The sequence below is a fragment of the Pteropus medius genome, unplaced genomic scaffold, assembly GCF_902729225.1.
Source record: "Pteropus medius unplaced genomic scaffold, Ma_sr-lr_union100, whole genome shotgun sequence".
NCBI classification, from domain to species: Eukaryota; Metazoa; Chordata; class Mammalia; order Chiroptera; family Pteropodidae; genus Pteropus; species Pteropus medius.
In genome coordinates, this window is record NW_024340699.1 from 15,861,478 (window position 1) to 15,882,337 (window position 20,860).

General features: G+C 54.3%; 1 protein-coding gene across 9 annotated transcripts in view; it reads left to right on the forward strand.

The window, feature by feature from the left end:
• The first annotated feature begins 1,521 nt into the window (after nt 1-1,521).
• The window catches only part of SUN1 (Sad1 and UNC84 domain containing 1), a 46,963-nt gene continuing 27,624 nt past the window's right edge, over nt 1,522-20,860 (forward strand). For 6 of the 9 annotated variants that reach the window (XM_039879117.1, XM_039879148.1, XM_039879163.1 and 3 more), the window contains exons 1-3: nt 1,601-1,725; nt 13,615-13,711; nt 19,467-19,655. In XM_039879117.1, the coding sequence (XP_039735051.1) occupies nt 13,635-13,711; nt 19,467-19,655 (266 nt within the window). In that variant the 5' untranslated portion in view covers nt 1,601-1,725; nt 13,615-13,634. Of the gene's footprint in view, nt 1,726-10,989; nt 11,130-13,456; nt 13,712-19,466; nt 19,656-20,860 lie in introns of those variants that run through there. The other 3 variants (XM_039879125.1, XM_039879137.1, XM_039879183.1) reach the window with 3 other exon arrangements.

Consider the following 20,860-nt stretch of genomic DNA (forward strand, 5'->3'; position numbering starts at 1 on the left):
GGCGTGTCCCCGCAGCCCCCGTAGGATTTTGTTGACTCTTTTTCATTATCTGGGTCCCACTGAGCCTCACCAGAATCGTGTCTCCTCCCCCGGCCTCGCGTCATGTGGGTTTGCACCTTCCTTGTTCATTGTTGTCAGTGAACCTTTTTAAAACTGTCTTTGGTTACTTCGTAATTGTTGGGAGGAAGGAGCTTGATTCTGTGATGTCTCTAGTCCGGAGCATCCCCCCCGCACCCCCAGACCCCTATCAGAGTCATTAAAGCACACACGGCCTCTCACATTTTCTAGTAGATATATATTAAAAAGATGAAATTCACTCAAATTAACCAATATATCCAAAATATTATAAGTTAACACAAGTAATATTTTAAAATATTGAGATAATTTCCCTTTCTTTTCCGTAGTCTGATAAATGCGGCGCGTCTTTCATACAGCGCATCTCAGTTTGGGCTGGCCGCATTTCCAGCACTCGCCAGTTACAAATGGCTAAGAGCTAAGGAAGTCTAGAATTAATCAGGATCTTTATTCTCCTCAGTCCAACTCCGTCCCCCCTACGCTGAAAAACACAAACCACCATCTATCTCTCCACCCTCCTTTCCATTCCTGGCCCCTCCCCCTGAAAAGGCATCTGTAAAATTTATACCACGGAGGAGACTTTGTAAGCCCACCGAAAGACACAGCCCTGAGCTGTGAGAGTTTATAAACTAAGAGATGCAAGAAGGACGCTTAGAACCCCACACAGACACGGCTGACATCTCAGCCCATCGCCATTGCTGTGCATGAACGTCCTCGTTAACATGACTGTGCGGACGGTCTCTGCAGCACAGATGTCTTTCCGAGGAAGCCGCGGCCGGCTCGGGGTTTAAGAAACGACTGGCCTCTCACCCGATCAGCCCCCTAACCCACTGGTGCCTCAGTTTCTTCCTCTGTAAAGTCAAGATAATAAATAATAGCTTCCTATCTACCTCGCAAGGCAGTGATGAATTCAAAAGAACGCGTAGGTGCAAAGCTCCAGAGCGCAGGCGCAGGAGCAGGCGGAGGCGCGGAGGCGGCCCCCGAGCTCCTGCTTTGGGACAGTGGAGGGCAGGCCGCTGCTGCCCACAGGAGCATGCAGCGTGGCTCTGCCAACACCAGGCCTGCGAGCCCCGGGGCTGGGAGAGGCCCGCCCGCGGAAGCGCAGACCTGGAGGCCTGGGCGCCGCCCTACTCCTGGGGTAGGGGCGCTAGTGGAGCTCGGCACCGCACAGGTGTGCGGCGGGAGCCGTGCAGGGGCCGCCACGGGAATGGGGGCTTTTCTGAGCCACGAGGCTAGGGACAGTGGCGGCGGTGGCCACCGGACCAGACACGAGGAGGTCCGGCTGCTGCACGGGGGAGGGGTCCTCCCGGAGACCGGGTCCCGGGCGAGATGCCGCCCCCGGCGAGAAGCCGCCGCCGCCTCCCGCCGCGCACCGCCCCTGAGCTCCGCTCGTGCCCCGCCCCGCGACTCGGCCTCGGCTCGTGATTGGCCACGCCTCTAGGCAGGGCGCCTCCGCATTGGCCAAGGAGCTTCAGGTAGCGCGGTCGGGATTGGTGAGCGTTCGCGCTGCTCCCGCCCCCGCCCCCGGGCGCGGTGCGCGGTTGGCTGGCGCCGGAACGGTCTCCTCCCCAGGCCGGGCCTGGGCGGTGCGGACGAGGCCTCGGGTGGCGGCAGCGGCAGCGCAGCGGCAGCAGCGACAGCGCGAGGCAGGTGAGCTCCCGGGCGGCGTTCGGGACCGGGGTGGAGGTCCGGGCCCGGTCGGGTGGGGTGGGGCCGGGGGCCGGGCGCCTCTCACGGCGGGCGGGGGCTGCGGGGACGCGTCGAGCCGCGGGCCCCGCCCGGGCCGCCAACGGCCGCCGCGCCCGCCTCAGCGGGGTCCCCGCCCGCGCGCTCCCCAGCGCGAGCGTCCCTCCCTCCTGGCGGCCCGCGCCCCCGCGCCGCGGGGCTTGGCGTCGGGTCCCCGCCCCCAGGGGCCCGGGGCAGGACGCCCGCCCGGCCCGCCGCCCCGGCCCTGCGGCCTGGGGTTCCGGCCGCCGTGCGCGCAGCGTGGGCGCGGGGCCGGCGCGGGGCCCGCTCCCGGTGTCCCGCCGGCTTCCGCCCGTTTCCTCGGACGCTTCGTCGTTCTTTCGTTTCTGGAAACTCAAGAGGGTTAGTTCTGAGGAATTTTCTCAAATTGTCTTTGACAGTTTCCTCCTCTATTTTCTCGTTCCTCAGTGTTTTCTCCTCAGTGTGTTTTGGAAATACTGCTATTTGGGCTTTGGACCTCTTGGCCCGGTGTCTGCTTTTTATTATTATTTTTTAATATTCGTCTTTCCCGTTTTCTGTCCTTTTGGTCCACTTTCTGGGAGAGTTCTTCAGTCTTCTAATAATCATCTTATTTTGAGCATCATATTTTTAATTTCTTAGAGCCTTTTTGGTGTTTTTTTCCCTCTAAAATTTAGCAAGTTTTTTTTAAAGATGTTCTTATTTCAGAAATGCGGTAGCGTCTCATTCTCCTTCCGCGGCCGCCTTTTTTTCTTTCTTGCTTTGGTCTGTGTTTCCTGGACTGTCCCGCGATCTTGGTAGAACAGGTACATCTGAGAGTGGGACCCTGCACAGCCCTTTGGAAGTTCCGTGCACCCGCCTCATTGTCCTTGTCACCGTTGGCCGATATGACGGATTGGGTTTCCCTGAGGAACCTTCGAGACCATTATCTTCAGGTCCTTGTATTAGGCTTTTTAGATTCCTGAAGAAGGGTTTTCCAAGCTCCGGCCTCATTTTGGAAGTGGGGTGGAAGAGTGAGGTGGGGTCCAACTTCATTCTTCCGCATGTGGACGTCCAGTTGTCCCTGCACCACTGTTGAAGAGACAGGTTTCGCCCTATGGAATGGTCTTGGCCCACTTGTAGGAAATCGGTTGGCCGTCAGTGTATGCGTTTACTTCTGGGTCTCGGTTCTGTCCCCTTAGTCAGTCTGTCTGTCCTTATGCCGGTAACATACTGTTTTGTAGTAAGTTTCGAAATGGGGAAATGTGAGTCTTCCAACTTTGCTGTTCTTTTTCAGAATCGGTTTTGGCTTTTTGACATCCATTCAGTTCCATGTGAATTTAAGGATTAGCTTTACCGTTTCTACAAAAAGGGCCCTCGGGATTTTGATGGAGGTCGCACTGACTGCATAGCGCCTAGGAGAGTATTGCTGTGCTAACCGTATCAAGTCTTCAGGTCTAAGGGATTGTCTCCCCATTAGGTTGTCTGTCTTTCAGCAGTGTTCTGTAGTTTTCAGGGTGCCTTCCAATCTTGCATTCCTTGGTTAAATTTATTTCTAAGTTTGTCAGTCTTTTTGATGCTATTTTAAGAAGAATGTTTTCTTCGTTTCCAGATTGTTCGTTGTTAGTGTATAGAAATAAAACTGACTCTTCTGTTTTGACTCTGTATCCTGTAACTGCGTAATTTATTAGCTCTAATAGTTTTTTGTGAATTACTTACGGTTTTCCGCACATTCGCAGCGTCACCTGCGAACACAGGTGTCCTTACCGCTCCCTTCCAGTTTGGATGCCTTTGATTTCTCGTTGCCTAGCGCCCGGGTGGGAGCCGCGTCCTGGTCTCGTTCCTGATCTGGGGGAAGCTCTCGGTCTTTCCGGGGAGCATGTCGTTCGCTGTGGGTGTTAGAAAGGCCTTTTGTCACACTGAGAAAGCTCCTTTCTAATCCTAGGTGGTTGAGTGTTTTTATCATGAAGGACGCTGGACTTTGACAAGTGCTTTCCTCACGCGCGTTCGGAAGATCACGTGGTTTTGCCTGACTGCTGCTGAAGCAGACTTTGAGCATTCGATTCCTCCTGTGTTTTGGTTCCATCTGGCACCCTCATTTGCAGATGTACACAGATGCCACTATCTTGAGTCTTTGGGGGTTCCCTAGTGAAAGCTGGAATATTTCTCCTTGTTCCTCATTGCGAGCTTAAGATTCAGCTTTTTCTGACTTGTCAGTTTTCGTTCATTTGCTTTATAGCTTCCAAGTTTCTTGCTATTGTCTTTTTTCCCTTTAGTTGTGTGTGTGTGTGTGTGTGTGTGTGTGTGTAAAATAAACATTGCTATTTTGGGCTGTTTACCCGACTTGATTTTCAGATAAAGGAGACTAGACCTGCTGGATCTGTTTGAAACCGTTTACTTCCATTGGGCCAGAGGCTTGACAGAGGAAAAATGCAGAAGAGGATGTTGATGCTTACACGCTGGTTATTGTAGTCATATGCTATAATTGACTGTACTTCATTACGTATAATTCATTAGCCGATTTTGCCGTTTGAATTACATCTGTAATTAAGCTTAGTAGGTAGCTGGGTGCTGTGTTTTTCATTTAGTCGTGTGGGGACACAGTGAATGGTCACTGGCTGTGAATCTTAGTATGGGACATAAGAACCATGCAACAAGATGCCTTTTGACATTCGTGCCAAGTAAACCTGCAGGTCCCAGGCTGGAGTCATGTGAAAGTGATCAGCGTAGATCAGTAGTCCCCACTGGGGACTGAGACGGCTGTCCCAGGGGCATGGGTGGCCTGAAAACAAAGCACGGCTTTGCCTGCTTGCTTTGGTCTTCGTCATTCTGTTTCCTCTGTTTGATCTTTAATTAGTACTTCTGGAAGGTGCGAGCTACATCCAGAATATGAGAAAGATCAGTTTAATGATTCTTTTACTTGCCATTTACCACACACCTTAGTCCCGGACAGCGCTCCCTTTCAGCCTGGCGCTCACATTTGGGAGGACAGGGCATCGCAGGCGTGGGGAAGAATGTGAGGACCAACTGATTACGTTTGTAGTACAAATGCAGCCCCGTGGCTGGGTCCCTAGTCGCTCCCAGTCGTAGTTGGGGTGGGACAGAGCTGCCAGTGCGCTCTGACCAGCCGAGGACAGAGCGGGGCTGTGGGTGCCCCAGGAGGAGGAGTGAGGAGGCCCACACGCACGTGGCCCTTATGCTCCTCACGAGCAGTGCACACTCGGGCGGGGTCCCCGGACGGCGAGGAGGGCCCGAGTGTTCTCAGCTTGGTGGTAGAGCAGGCGTCACGCACAGCAGTGAGTTCTCCCGCTCTCGCAGGCACCTGCGGAGTGGTCATTTGTTCCGCGGGCGAGGTGTAGTTAGTTCCTGCCTCCGAGTTCCGGGCCTAGTCCGAGGGAAAGTTGCTAATAATAATTATCCCACTTAACCTTAACGCCAGATGCTGGGGAACACTGACGTTGGGCGTGGGGCTGGGGCGCGCCCGGAGGTGCCATCTCAATAAACAAACCAGACCTCTACTGCCCTAAAGGCTGCTTAAGAAGTGGTGAGAGCTGGTGGACTGGGGCCTCAGGGCAAATGTAGAACAGTAAGGCAGGTGGTGGAAGGAGGGCTAGAGCGGTTCTCAAAACCGTCTGGGGACCTTCCAGAACTAGGATGGAGAAGTGGGCCTCAGACTGAATCCTGCGCCTCCAGTCTGGGGCCATATGGTAGTCTCAAAGGGAGTAAAGTGAGGTGGCCAGGTCTCCTCTGGCAGCTTTCTGGCTTGAGGGGGCAGGGCTGGAGAGGGGGAAACTAGTCAGGGGCGCCAGCAGGAGAGAAGAGGGGGCGACGCCTTGGGAGGAAGGAGGCGCTGCTGGTCTCAGGGAGGGGCATGTTGCTTGTGGGTGATCCAGGCTGAGATGCTGGACAGGCGGTAGGATCGGGGCCCGCCTCGCCCTCTGCGGAGGGGCTGCCGCTGGACTAGTGAAGTCAGCTGGCTGCTGAGAGTGACAGACCTGTCACAGACCGCTCGTGCATCTGTGGGTTCCTGGGTTAGGGCAGGCCTTCCTCAGCAGGACCGAGAGTCAGGGACAGACCGACAGGGCCGCCAGCCCAGCGACCAATGGGAGCTGTCCCTGGCACCTGGGATCCTCTGCGGCTATGTCCCACAGCAGGAGAAGGGACTGCTGAGCGGTCCTGGCCTGTCATGGGCCGCAGAGTCCAAGAGCGCAGTGCGAGGGCACGGTCCTCCGCGGGGCCGGGTTCAGACTGCGAGCCGCCCCCGGTGCCGGGGGTCGTAGGCAGCCCCGCTCTGGGCTGGACCAGGATGCGGCAGCCCCCACCGTGTCTGCGCCCCGCACAGGACGCCCCCTGCCGGAGCCTGCGCAACATATGGGTTCGGACTTCTGCGGAAGCGGCGGGATGGCCGGCCTGGTCAGGAGCGGGGGTCTGGAGCAGCGGTCATGGGGCACGCGGGCATGCGACAGCGTGTCTTCACGTGGCGGTCGCGGGGTCCCTGACACAGCGCCTCTCGTAGCTAAACCCGCGTGCCCAGCCCCCGCCTCTCCTGTCGTGTCAGCATTTGGGGAAGGCGAGCCGAGCGGCTCGGCTCGGAGCTGCCTTTCAGTGTAGAGTTGCTGCTCGTCATGACCAACGTGTGTTTTTGGAGTTTTATTCTGCTGTTTTGTTGGTTTGGGAATTTATTTTGTTACGGTTACAACACTGCTTTCCCCGTGTGCAGGTTGGGGTAGTAACGGTGGGTGTGCCAACAGCCGGGCAGGGTTAGGCCCTGGGCAGTCTCCAGGGACAGCGCCCCGGCGTGTAGGCAGGTGCGGGGGCCTCAGCTGACCTGGAGTCCGGCTGCCCCAGCTGCTTCACAAATGAAGACCAGTTTTTTCTTTTTGAAAAAAATAGTTGTTGGGTTATTTGTTTTTACAACCAATACTGGCTCTTTAAAAAAAATTTCAAACAAGAAAGAGGGGTAACTGAAAAGTAGAAGTTCCATTTTCTGTAATTTACCATAAATTTAGTATTTTTCTGGATGTTGTAAAAAATTCAGGTATGCATATAATATAGTAGCATCCTATAAAGCCCTTTCAAATATTTTTAGGTTATGGTCATTTATTTCTGATTTACCGTTTTAAATAATCAGTCGATTTTTATAGATTCTGACAATATAAATCATAGTTTTTCATAGACGTAGCTTTGCTTCTTTAAAACGAGAACAGAGACGTGATGCCAATTCCTGTTCATCATGTTCTAGAAGTGATTACACTGAACACGGTCTTTGGGAAACATCATTTCTAACTCAGTTTACGATTTTTTAATTTATAGGCAAAAATAACTGATGTTTTTAGTCTCTACATTATTTGGTTTTAACAGAAGTAAGAGTCTAAGCAGAGTAATTATGTTAGGATTTAGTACTCGTTTTTAAAGGGGCACTTTGGAATTTTAGTCTGAAAAAATACTTTTCTTTACAGTGATGTGATACTGAGACACTTGTGTGCAGTGCAGTCGCCCTTAGAAGGGCGAGGGTGGGGTCGGAACAGGTGCGTGTGTGCGTGTGCACGTGTGTGCGTGCGTGCCTGTGTCTGTGTCCCCCTCTCTGGAAGGTCCTTGCGGGACCGCCCGCCCGGCCAGCGAGGCCCGTGCTGCCGTGCAGGAGGGGCCCTGTGCCGGCAGCTTAGAACGCCCCTCCCGACAGCACTTGTGGCAGATGGCGGTGTCTGGAGCTGTGCCCAGAGCTGGGAGGAAGGTCCTGTCTGTCACGGTCTCCTTAGGTTGCTGTTCTGTGTTGCAGATAAGAGTCACAGGTCCTGGTGGTCCGTTCAGGGGTGGAGTGCCATTTGAAGGGGTAGGGGAAGAGACGGGCAGGTTGCTTGGCGGCCGGGGGTTCCTGAAGAGCTCCGCCGGCCAGTTTCGTCTTGGGCTCGAGTCCAGTCTCACCCCACTTCATCAGCGACCGAGTCAGCCAACAGACAGTCCGGTTCCTAAGGCCAGCCTTTACAAACAGGGCCTCTGGAGCGAGTTCCCATTGCCTTCTCGTTGTCTGATAAAAATACTACTGGATGGCGACACTTGTGGTTCGTGGGGCGGGGAAGGAAGTGCTGCCACCATTTTCCAGGTGTTCTTCAGGGCTGACGGCGTGTCCTCGGACAGTGGCGTGTGCTGATTTTATTCAGAACCTTACAGTTTTATTCTCCTTTGGTTTAGCCATTTGCTTGAAGCTCTGTTTTCAACACCGTGTGACTTGTAATTTTTGCGATTTTTCAGACATGTTTTCTAGATTGTCACTAGATAGTACAGACACTCTAAATAGGAAAGATTCGAGTTAGATGTGGAGGGAGGACGAACTTCCACTTTTGACCAAAAACTGAGCTTCGTATTTTCATCTTTACCACGTGGTGTAAATGATATCGAATGCATTACAGAAGATGAAGGGGATTAAAGGAGAAGCCTAGAGTAATGTAAGAAGAATCTTAACTCTAATTTTAAAGCCCTCCTAGGACCTGTGTGTTTGTAAAGACACTTAATTCCTTAGGTCTGTAAGCAGCGTTTGCGGCCTAAACGGAGGACCTCTCCGGTCTGCGCTTGCTAGTTTGCATGTTTACACTAGTGAAAACGAGACATCAGGAGATACTCGGGGTGGCTTATACCAATAATGCTTTCTTTTCCATTGGCCCACCATCTCCTAAGGTGCGTGCTTTTTCCCTGTTAGGACAGGCAGCTCAAAATCGAAAGCTGTCCACCCTAACACAGCACGCTCTTACAGGCCAGAGCAGGGCAGGCTCCTGTGGGGGCTCTCTGCTCACCTCCCTCCCTCCCTCCCTCTGGCTAATCTGCTGGGCTATCAGCTTGGGAGAGTTCTGCCTGGGGCCTTGCCCTGGGGCCTGATATGAAGACAGCTCTAGGGCAGCCTGGGGCAGTGTTTGGTACCTGTCAGCCTCAGCCTAGGGCACTCACTCACCAGGAACTTGGCCTGTGACAAGGTCACGGTCACACTACTCACAGTGCTTGAGGGAAAGGCAGGGAGTAGGAAAATGAGGACAGTGACCTGGACAGGGGCCCTCTCTGTCACACATCAGTTTGCAATATGCTAACTTCGTAGTCTTCCCGAGATTTTCCGATGCCACTGAAAAACGTTTTCAATCCATTTTTTCACCTACTCTTTCCATGCTGTCTGGATTTCGAATGCAATCAGATCTCCCTTGAGTCAGGCGCGGGCAGGTTGAGGTGGCGGGCACTCAAAGGAGAAGGCTCTAACGTCAGTGTGGACTTTAATGAGCAGAGGCGGAGAAGGAGACAGCACGCAGCATTTGGGGAATGCTTAGCGTTGTGTTTGGTTTGCAGTAGAGCTAGTTTGCACTTTGCTGTTAGGTGTCCTGACGGGCGTCTGAGAGCGACCGGAGCTGGTTCTAACCCATCGGCTGAGTTGGAGCTGTTCCAGCTGCTGGTGACTTTGCCTTTTATTTAGGCCGAGGGTGAAGGACTCTTTCATCTCAGGGACTGCTAACTCAAAAGAAACAAATACGTTTGCTTTTTCAATTTAAAGCATAGGCTCTGTAACTTTATTCCATAAAATTAAAGGTAATTTGAAGACAGGTTTTGTCATGTGTCAGCCACGGCCTTACATGCGTTATTTTATTTGATCTTTTTTTAAACTTTATGTCTTTTTATTTTATCCTATAATTTTACTCAATGCTCACATTTTATAGAGGGAACTGAAGATTAATTTTAAAGTGTTCTGAATCCATATCGTGATCTGTTAAGGGAAGGGAGATGGAGGGAGGAACGAGGGAGGATTGACGGGACAGCAGTTTGGAGTCAGGTGGGAGACGCATCCTGATGACGGTGAGGGCCACCATGTCCTCCTGAGCCCGAGCCTCTCGCTCCTCTCTGGGCTGTGGGGTGAGTGATGGCCAAGACGGCCCTGAGTGGGGCCACCGGCCTGCTGCACGCAGATGCGTCTCCCTGGAGGCAGCAAAGCTCACGGTGGCACAGCGCCCCGTGCTGTCGGAGCCGCTGAGCCGCGGTCATGACGACCGAGGGCCCCTGCTCCCTGTCGCCCTGGAGTCTCGTGTGTGTCTGCACTGGCCCCCTCTGGGCATCTTAGTACACTTGCAGCGCCTCTGAGAAAACATCTCCCCCAAAGCCCGCCTCTGTGTCTGCTCACAGCTGCTTGTCCCTGTTGTCACCTGCAGGATCCTTTAGTGGGGCACTCTGCTGTAACCCTGTCACGCCTGTGGTAGGCAGTGGACTGACGGCCAGTAATGGAATTTTATTTCAGAGGCAAGACGGTGAATTGTTTAAAATCGTGGCATGAGGCCTCCATTGAATCTGGTCGAGTCAGGGCGGCCAGCTTCACTGTATGTCGCACTCATCGGACGACCCAGGCTATAAATGTGGCTTCAGTGGGTCTTGCACTTCTGATGGCTTTTGAAGACATTATGCTTAGGCATTAGCGGGTGTATCTCTTTTAGGTGGATAAAAATGTGAGAACCTATTAATGAAACTTAACAATGAAGGGCTGTAAGTTTACATTCCTACTCCGTCCTCATCAGCCTCTGTGCAGCTCCTGTGCCGAGTCACCCGCCCGCCCTCCTTTGTCCTGTGGGGCCTGGTCAGTGGCGCTCCCACCGGCCCACTTCCCCAGTGTAGGAGCCGCCCCCGGGCAGTCGGCTCAGGCGGGGCAGAGCTTGGATGGAGCTCGGGGTCCGTAGGGCTCTGTCCCTAAGCATTAGCCAGACGCCCCGGTGGCTCACGCCACAGTCACGACCTTTAAATTGAATGCTGGAGTACTTGGTTTGGGCTTCTGCCGTCACTTGTTTATAGCTCTGATTTCCGTAAACCGATCCAAGAAACACTCAGCTCCCTGAGTGCACGTCGAATGGCAGTTATGGGGGAGTCGGTGGAGGTTACTCAGCAGCCATTGCAACAGCTTTACCCTGGGCTTAACGACAGTCAGCGACGACGCAGGGATGGCAAGAGGCCAGGGGGTGGAGTTAGGAAGCTCGGGTTTTGTCAGTGAGCACGTGACTAAGGGAGTGAAAGGTGCGTCAGTGACCCACTCCGTGGGACGACAGTGACACCGGGGGTCAGGGTTGTTGCCCTGCAGCCTGTCCTGCTGCTTATAAGTCACTACGGAACCTCCGCGTGGCCAGAGCTACTGTGACGCAGACGTCGGGGCAAGGCCCTGTTCCGGGATGGCGGAGTGCTGGGGCGCCCCATGGGCACCCGTGGGCCTGGGCCTCGCCGGCGCTACGCTGCAGGGCGTGCGTGGAGCCCACACTGGCGAGACCGGATCCAGGTGGCTGAGCGGACGCGCTTCGAAAGCTTGGAGCCGCCCTCGTCTGTGGGAAGAGAGAGGTCTCGGTGGGCCCTGGGCGGGCCAGGTGAGCGGGAGTTCAGCTCGTGGAGTGTGGCTCTGCGTGGAGTGTGGCTCTGCGTGGGCCGCGGGCTCCTCCTGGCAGGAGCCGAGGGATCCGGAGTGTTTTAAGATGCAGGAACTCCATGGTATTAGTCGAAGTTAGTAGGCACAGTTAAATTTTTGTATACAAACAATGGTCTTTGTGGGTGCTTAATGTTTTCAAGAATATTTGGACAGTTTCAAAGAAAATGGTATAAATTGAAGTAATTTGTCTTAGCTTTTAAAAAAGTCATTTGCTTTATTTCATTTTTAAATTTAGTTTATTTAAACTTAAAAAATACAGTTCACCCATTTCTCCCGCCCCTCACCCCCCACCTCTGGCAGCCACCAGTCTGTTCTCTGTATTGATGAGCTTGTTCCTTTTTTTAAAAATTTACTTTTTTCATTAAACATTTTTTAAAAATTAATTTTCTGTCCAAGAGATCATATGGTGCTTGTCTTCCTCTGACTTATCTCACTGAGCATAATTTCCTAGTGGTCCATCCACGTTGTCCCAAATGACAAGGTTTCAGCCTTTTCACGGCTAAACAACATTCATTGTGTGTGTACCACGTTCTCCGTCCGTCCGTCCGTCCGTCCACGGACACTCGGCTGCTTCCCCGGCTTGGCGTTGCCCATCACGCTGCAGCGAGTGTGGGCCGCAGACGTCTTTCCCTTAGTGCTTTCCCTTTCTCTGGATAAGCACCCGGGGGTGGGGGTGCTGGGTCTCGTGCCGCTCTCCGCCCCCGCACCGGCTCACGGCCCCGGCGCCGGTGCAGGAGGGCGCCCGCTCTCGCGGCCTCGCGGCGCCTGGCAGTTCGCGCCTGTGTGACGGCCGCTCCGACAGGGCGGGGAGGCATCTCCCTGTGGCTCCCATGGGCATCTCCCTGCCAGGCGGTGGTGTCGAGCCCCCTTTCACGTGTCTGTTGGCCACTCGGATGTCTTTGGGAAAATGTCTGTTCAGATTCTCTGCCCGTTTTTTAATTAGTTTTTTTTCCTGTTGAGTTGCATGAATTCTTTATCCATTTTGGACACTAACTCCTCATCAGATACATGATTTGCAGATATTTTCTCCCGTTCTGCGGGTCGTCTTTTCGTTTGTTGACGGTTTCCTTTGCTGTGCAGAAGCCTTTTAGTTTGATGTGGTCCCACTTTATTTCTGCTTTTGTCGTCTCTGCTTTTGGTGTCAAATCCGAAAAAACCATCGCCGAGACCGATGTCAAGCAGCTCACCCCCCGTGTTCTCTCCTAGGAGTTTCACCGTTCCAGGTCTCAGGTTCAAGTTTTCCATCCATTTAGAGTCAGCGTTTGGGTTTGGTCGGGGATGGTGGTTCAGCTTCGTTCTTCTGCATGTGGCTTTCCAGTTTTTCGACACCCTTCATTGAAGAAACTGTCCTTTCCCCATCATCTATTCTTGCCTTCTTTGTCCTAAGTTAATTGACCATATATGGGTGGGGTTTTTCCAGGTTCTCCATTAATCTGTGTGTCTGTGGTTTCACACCGATCCCGTACTATTTTAATTACATTAGCGTTTTTATGTGGTTTGAAATCAGGAGTGCGATGCCTCCCACTTTGTTCTTTCTTTCTCTTTTATGGTTTCATACAAATTTTAGGATTGTTCTATTTCTGTGGAAATCAGTCGTTTATACATAAATATTTTTTGTCCAGGATGGTCTTTATTTTTAGTTTTATGTTCCTTAGATTATTTAATAACAGATTGTGATTCACATTGCTACTATGAGCGTGTTTGTTTTCCGTTCTTGTTTTGTTTCATTTAGAGTGCGAGTGTGTCAGTGTGTGAGAGGGAGGATATTTTTAGCCAGTGGAAAATTTGAGTCATTTCAAAAAAATCTAGATGACAACCTGAAAAACAGTATGCTTAACACTTTTTAATTTAAAAGTAATCTGTTTTCTTTCGGGGAAAAACAGAAGTACGAACAGCGCCTTAAGCTCCTTTGCTGTTCACCACGCAGTTTTCACGTTCAGAGGCGCGAGAGAACCTCAGCTGTCTGGGAAGGGGCGTCAGTGCTTCTCGGCCGTGGAGTAAGAATTGGTTTTATTTTAATTAATAACAATGAAAACTTATTTCAGCAGAATGAGAACGTTTGACACTTCTGGGAATTTCAAAACTTATTTCAAAGGGTTCTCAGTTACTCTCATGTTTTGAAAGTGCCCCAGATTCCACAGTTGTGAGCCAGTCGACCTAGGATTTCCCCTTGCTGCTTTTATGGGCGTAGCATTTTAGGGAACTAAATGTGTCAGGGTGTCCCTGGACTCGTAACTGTGAGAACACTTCTCCCCTTTGTTTCCAAAGTGAAGAACAAGAAGCTGCTGCTCCTGGCTGTGTCCGAGTTGTGGCGGTGGCGGTGGCGGTGCCGCGCGGCCGGCGTGGGTGCGTGGCAGGCTGGCCGCAGCAGGGGACGTGTCTGCACTTCTAACCTCTGCCTCCCCGCATTGCTTCTCCTCCTGCAGTATGATTTGACGTCGTGAACATGGACTTTTCTCGGCTCCACATGTACACGCCGCCGCAGTGTGTGCCCGAGAACACTGGCTACACATACGCACTCAGGTGAGCGTGTGCGCGTGTGCTGTCATGGTGCTGCCCTGTCACTTCTCAGTGCCGTTGAGTGGATGGGAGCTACATGGGACCTGCAGTCTGATGTTATATTTTGAAAGAGAAAACGCCTGTAAACTTGATCGTGTGCTGTGGCCGGACTGGCATGGAAGGTGTGAGGTGGTTGTGCAAACGACACTTCTGGTGACTCAATGGTGACTCATCGCAGGAAACCGCTGCTTCAGGCTCCACCCGGTGGCTGCGGCTGCCGGGCGGGGCAGCGACTTTGATTTATAGTAACGGGCGGCGTTGTCAAGTGAGCAGAGGCACGCCGGAAAGCCACGCGCCTCGGAGGGGAGAGGGGGCGCGACGAGCCGAGCTGGGAGCAGGGCCTTGGCCCCGTCCCGCCGTCACGTTCCGATGTGACACCGAAGTCGGAGGGGGTTGAGACGAAGCCGCGGTGTTGTGAGGTGGTGCGTGGGCGCCCGAGGAGGTTCGTCCTGGGCTGCCGAGGACAGTGAGGCAGGCGCGCGGGGACCGTGCTCGTGCTCGTGCTCGCGCTCGCGCTGTCCCCGGCCACTTGCCTTCTCCAGGGGAAAGTGTAACAAGCGCGAAGCACATCGGAGCTGCCGAAGGGAAGAGCCTCTGAACAGCGTGAGTCACATCTCACACCTAACAATCGCGGTTCCATTCACAGCCCTAGGCCGTGTGCACGTTTCCGTGGTAACGCAGTGTTTTTGTTCAAAGTCCCGTAGTCCGGCACGCAGGGAGCGGGCCAGCTCAGGCAGAACTGTTCCTTATCCTGTCGTGGGGAGTAATTTAGCTTTAGCTTTTATAGCGTATTTCAAACATAGCTTTTGGAGCTGCGCGTGTCCAGGTCTCTGCTGGCACCGCGGCACCGTTGGTCTGAGCGTGTCGCAGCCTCCCTTTGGGTCCCGTGCGGGTGGGCGAGGACGCAGACAGGGTTCCAGCCGGAGCAGCGCCGCGGGCAGTGCTCCGTGGGCGGGAGTCGCCCTCCTGGCCATCGTCCTTCCAGGCCCTTCCCTGCTCCCTGCCCACCCCCACACAACTCCCCGGTCCGCGGGGCCTGCGCCCGTGACCCTGGTCACCCCTCCGTGTCCAGCACTCGTCCCGTCTTCCTCCTGAGCGGTCTAGCAAACACGCGGGGCGCCTTCCGCGTCCTGCGCCTTCCACGTGTGCCACTAACCTCTTTTTCTGCTTTGGAAAATGCCAAACGGCGTGGAAGTTCGGAGGGCAGCGCGAGGCCCCTGTGCCCCGCACCTGGCTTCGACAGTTGCCAGCCCTGCGCCTCTCCTTCCCGCCCCCTCCCCGCCCCCTCCCCGGCGGGTCGTCTTGAAGCCTGTCTCTAAAACGTGACTCTTCAAAGCAACCATCCCAAATCCCAGCATCGCAACAGAAAGCCCCTAGCGATTTAAAATCACTCCCCAAAACTCGTCAACATGGTGGACACCGGCTGAGTCAGGGCTCCAATCTCCAGATCTTCGGTTTTTTAAAAACCATGAAATCGGCCTAACCCGGATTCTCACATTCTGTCTGAGCGATTTGTCTCTTTAAGTCTTAGTCTGCGTTTCCCGTGAGCTGGCAGTTAGCTGCAGAGAATTGGTCCATTGCAGGCGTGCGTGTGCCTGTGGCACTTCCTGTTGCGTTCTGTCCTCTGGTGCGTGGCATCTGTTGTCTCTCTGGGTGTTGCGTTTGGTCAGTTGTCAGTTTGACCAACTCCTCGTGACATCCCGTCAGCTCTCACGTTGGGGGCCGAGCGGCCACGGCTGGCCGTGGCCTCGGTCAGGGAGGAACTTCCCAGCATCCTTTAGAGGCCCCCGGTGGGGCGGCACGCCCACGCCAGGGGCAAGCGAGGCTGGAAGAGCGGGTGCCGGGCTTTCCCAGCCTCCCGTGGGAAGTCGGTCTTCAGCCTGGAAGAAAGTGAGCGAGAAGAGAGCGTTTGGAGGAGGGAGCGATCAGCCAGCCGCAGCTGCTGGAAGGCCACGCAGGGTCAGGCCCTCGCGGCCAGTGAGCTCAGCCCCACGGGGTCGCTGGGCAGAAGCGGGCCGAGTGCAGCGACTCCCGGGCAGCAGTCAGAGTGAAGTGGGTCGAGGAGGGAGTGTAGACACCTTTTTCAACAAGTGTGGCTGATGCGGGCTTGAGGAGGGACGTGGCTGTGCTTGTGGTTTGCTTTACTGTGGGGAGGGTGTGACTAGGAGCTGATGGCAGGTGCCAGTGGGGAGAAGGTGAAGACGAGTCAGAGGCAGTACCCGGTGGTAACACTAGAGAGCGGGAGGGTTGATGTGCCCCCCGGGATGGGCTTCGGGACCCCTGCCCACGGCAGTATGGCAGCAGATGGTAGGTCCTTCCCCAGAGCCCCTTAGGGTCTACCCCATTTCACCAATGGCAAGTGTCTGGGGAGCAGGAAGCAAGGCCTTCTAGACCAGGGAGCCGAGGCAGGGAGCGAGAGGGGAAGTTGGAAGTGAGGAGAAGAGGGAGCGATGGCCGGGAGCCAGGGACAGGTGACCACCACACATTGCCAGGCAGGGGCGACCGGTTGTGGGGGGGGACGGGGGTGCGTCGACCTGGTGTGATTCTCCGGGCCTTGCAGCAGTCTGGACCTGCACACACAAACCCCTTGGGGTCATCCGGGTGAGACGATGCCAGGCCTCTGGGACAGAAGTCATGGAGCAGGGGAATGGCAGCCGGGGGAGGCTGTGACGCTCACCGGGATTGACATTGTGTGACCGGTCTGAAGTGATGGGTGGCGAGGCATCAGAGTGTGAGTTTTGTGTTTAGGATGTCAGAGCAGCTGTTGGGGTCGGCGTTCAGGTCAGCGACGCCTGGACATCGGACCGTGGTCGGATCTGCATTGTCACTGCGTGTGACTTGCTCTATCCACATACCCCTGCGCAGTAACCGAGCTGCTCGTGTACGGGGCGTGGTGTCGGCGGGGGTCGGTCTCGACTGCACTCCTGGCTGGCACACTGCCCCAGCTTGTCGCCGCCTCGTGTCTGTGTTCATTCCCAGCTTTCAGCTGTGGTCGATTTTTTCCAATTTTTTAGTTAAAAGTGCATCTAAATAACATCTTAAAAAGAACGATGCATGACAGTAACAATGCATAACACGAGAGAACAAAACTACAATCCTAGTCTCGAGGATTAAGTGGACCGTGTCTCTGGGATCTCTGTCTGTATGTTTCTTTATATCCTAGTTATGTCACTTAATTCTAAGTCTAGATTGGACCCCTCAGTTGACAGTTTTGTGCCGCCTCCCCCGAGCTTCGCAGGAAATTAATAAAGTACTTGAACACCGCTTGACGCGCTCGTGCTCCTGGGCGGGTGCCCGTGCCCGTGCCCATGTCTCCTGCAGACGCTGGGGTGCACCGTCCATAGCAACCCATTATGCACGGTGGTCGGGACCCGGCCCAGGGCACAGGGGGGCAGCTGGTGATGCGCCCGGACTGCAGCACCCATGGGAGACCTTCGGGATCACCTAACACGTCAGAGAAGCAGCTGAGATGCGCTCCGCCCCGAGAGAAGCAGGACTGAGCTCAGAGCCCGGAGTCGCTGGTCCCCCTGCACCCCCGTTGTGAGCACCGTGGCCCCGGTTTGGAGCTCAGCAGGTGCCGCTCAGAGTGAAAGCTCCAGAGATAACACTGTCACTAGTTTGAAGGGAACTTTCCAGGTCTTTCCTGTGCTTTCGCTTTTCTCCGCATATATGAGATTTGCGGCTCTGTTGCGTAGTTTAACATAAATAGGGTGATACTAGGGTATTTTTCCACTTAACAGCATATCTTGGAGGTCTTTCTGCAAAAGTGGGAACAGGTCGTTTGTGCCTCTAACAGCCTCACGGCATCACACAGTGTGGACGGGTCCCGGTCTGGCTCGCGGCCGGTCGGCAGTCCCTAGCCGCCTGCTGCCCTGACACTCTGTAGAAGGCCGCCCCGCCCCGCCCGCCTGGCGCGTAGGTGTGTCGGCACACCCTCTGGTGGTGGCAGGGGCATTCCAGGCTCTGTGTTAGAGAGCAGGACCCCGTCAGGCTGGAGCAGTGTCATAGTGTCCCCAGGTCATCATCTCCGGGGCGCATGGGGATAGAGTTGCGTGCACCACTGGCTTTCTGTGTGTGCATGTGCGTGTGCGTGTGTGTGCGCGTCCGTGCGTGTCTGTCCAGATTGACCGCTCCACCCGCCACGCCTGGTTGGGGGCTTGGACACCGGAGCTGGGTGGCTCCGGTGTCAGTCTCTCTCGAAGTCCAGGTTCCCCAAACGTCTGTCCTTTAAGCCCAGGACCCAGATAAGCAGAGGGGCGCGGTGGCCGAAAGGGCATCGGGCCACACCCGCGAGACGGATTCTGATTTGAAATAACATACTTTTCTAAAATTACAATGGAAATTGTATAACACGTTTTTGGAAGGAAATGAACCGTATTTCGGATTATATTAAAACTGCATGCTTGGCGTCCTTACCACGTACTCACTGTGCATTAGTGCAGTCTCCACCCCCGCCAGCCTCTAAGGGAAGGTGCACGTGACACATCACACGCATGTGACGACCTGAAGCCGCTTGTATCACCTTACGTTGGTTTGACTGAACGTGTTTTAGTGTCAGATCCAGTAAGTTTATGATGAATTTGGGGCTGAGAACGTTTTTATAACATGATACACAATGCAGAAATGTTCCCCAGCCCGTTTACTTCACTCAGATCCAGATCCTTCACCAAGCCTGCTCTCCCGAGCAAGACTGTCCCCCATGGCTGTGCCTCCCAGGGTGTCCCCCAGCGTCCCGCCTCACTGTGGGTCAGCGTGTGCAGTGGTGACAATCCCATCTCACCAGCTCCAAGGCTCACAGGCCCTTTGGAGCTGGCCCATTGTTCATCTGGAGCCCTTGCCCAGCCTCTGCGCGCCCCACCCTCAGCGTCGGGGGTGCCGTGGGCCTGTCTCGTCGCCTGCTCTGTTTCTTCCACTGTCTCAGGAAGCCCTCCGCCGTGTCCTCTCCCTCCTTTCCGGCGGCCCTGTGCTCACCTCCCTCCGCCCTGCTGGCTTGTGAGGGCATCTCCTCTGCAGATGTGGGCCCCTCACTGGAGGGTGCTTGTCATGTGTGTCCTGACGAAGGGGGCTGTCAGGTGTGCTCAGGCTACCTGCACTGGCAGGGCTGTCGGTGTGATCCCCACCCCCGCGGAGGCACACAGTAGGTGCTTCATGAGCAGTTCTTGATTTGGAAAAACTTGCTACTGACACAGTTTCAGATAATTATATGGAAAGGTACTGGAGTGACTTGTCACAAATGGGTCTCTCTCTGTGGAGTTAGATGCAGGTGGCAGTGATGGCGCAGTCACTTGCTTTTTCCTGTTCCTGTACGTCGATTTACTCAGTGACTTCCTGGTGTGTCAGACTAGCTATTGAGCGGTGGTCACTGTCGCGTTAACTGTTCCCTGGGCACAATGTCCACTGTGAACATGCTCTGGTTTTTCGCGGTGCTCGCAGAATTGCCTGGAGGTGGGGGGCCCGTCGTGAGGCAGTTCCCGGGGTCGGCTCCAGACCTGGTACCAGGCACGGGGTGGACGTGGCCAGAGCACGTGCGGGCAGCACCCACTGCCGACTGGCCTGCGTGACTGCTCGTTTGGTTTTGTGGAAAAGTCGTCACACAGTAACGTCTGTTTTTTATTTAAAGTTCACAATAGGTTACACATTCCGTCCACTATCTGTTCATTTTGTTTCAGAAGTGGTGCTCTGAGCATTGTTTACGTCTGACAAACTTTTTTCTTTCTAGTTCAAGCTATTCTTCCGATGCTCTGGACTTCGAGACTGAGCACAAGTTGGATCCCGTGTTTGATTCTCCAAGAATGTCCCGCCGTAGTTTGCGCCTGGTCACCACAGCGTACACCACCGATGGTGGCCAGGCTGGGGACATTCACTCCTGCGACAGCAGCATGGCCTCCCTGAAGGACAGAGCGGCCAGGTGAGCACCTGTTAGAACCAGTGTGCGAGCACGCGGCCTATGGGAGCACGGTCCTGACTCTCGAGACTTGTATGTGTGCACACGTCCCCATGTGGGGCCGCAGCCACGCTGCCAACAGGACTGAAGGGTTCTGGAACGTGGGCCTGGAGGGGACGTGGGCATGACCCCGTCAGCGCCAGCACTCACGGTCCACCTTCGTAGCTGAGCCGAACCCTGGCCGTGCCACCAGATGTCATTTAGGGGGAGGGCTCACTGCAGACGGCCTCCGCAGTGTCAACACCTGAAGTCTGTTGAAGTCCGCGTGGGCCAGCAGACACACAGGCGAGGCTTACGTGTTCACCTGTACTCGTGATTGTCGTGTCCTCGGATATCCGAAGTCACTCTGTACCCAAGAGCTCTGTGCCATCAGAGGTGAAGAACGAAGCGACGTCTCTGCCTTGGGTCGCCACGTCAGAGCGAGGACGCTCCGACCTGCACGGCGCTCTTGTTTCGCGAGCGGGCTGGCATGCTCCCGCCGCACGCTCCCGTCCGGTGGCCACGTGCACCACACGCATGCTGCGTCCCGGTCGCCTCGGAGCTCACCTGAGAATGAGGCTCCCGGGCCTCCACCTGAGAGATGGCAGGGCGGTGGTTCACGAAGGTGCAGCTGAAAATGCCCATTGGTTCCTGTGTGTGGCACGGCGTGCGCATAGCCTGGCTGCTTGACAGCTGGTTTCTGTCCCCAGGCAATGCCGTAACGTGGCACGCTTACTGCTGCCTGCCTTTCACCCACGACTGGTCCCCTCGAAGCAGGAGGGCCTTCTGTCTGCCGTCTGTCCCTACCACCTAACGATCCGGACCATTTGTAAGGCGCTTGTTTGCAAGGCCTTTATCGTGTATCACCTGTGGTCCATATGAATGCAGAAGTTAGTTGTGATTACGGCCTTTTCTTGCTGTGCCTATTGTAGCTCCATCTTTGCTAGTGACTGAGAAGTAGTGTGGGTGTGCACGCGTGTGCACTTGTTATAAAAAGGAGAGGGGTTAGATTTATAAATTAAAATAAAAATCTTAAATATAAAATAAATCTTTTTTTCGGACATTTTTATACTTGTTATTTTAAGTTTTAGCTACTTTTGGGTCATAGGGCCAAAAATAATCTGAAAACTATTTTGTTTATACAACTTAGAAGGAATCCTTGGACCCTAGCTTAATGCGTTTTTTTTTTT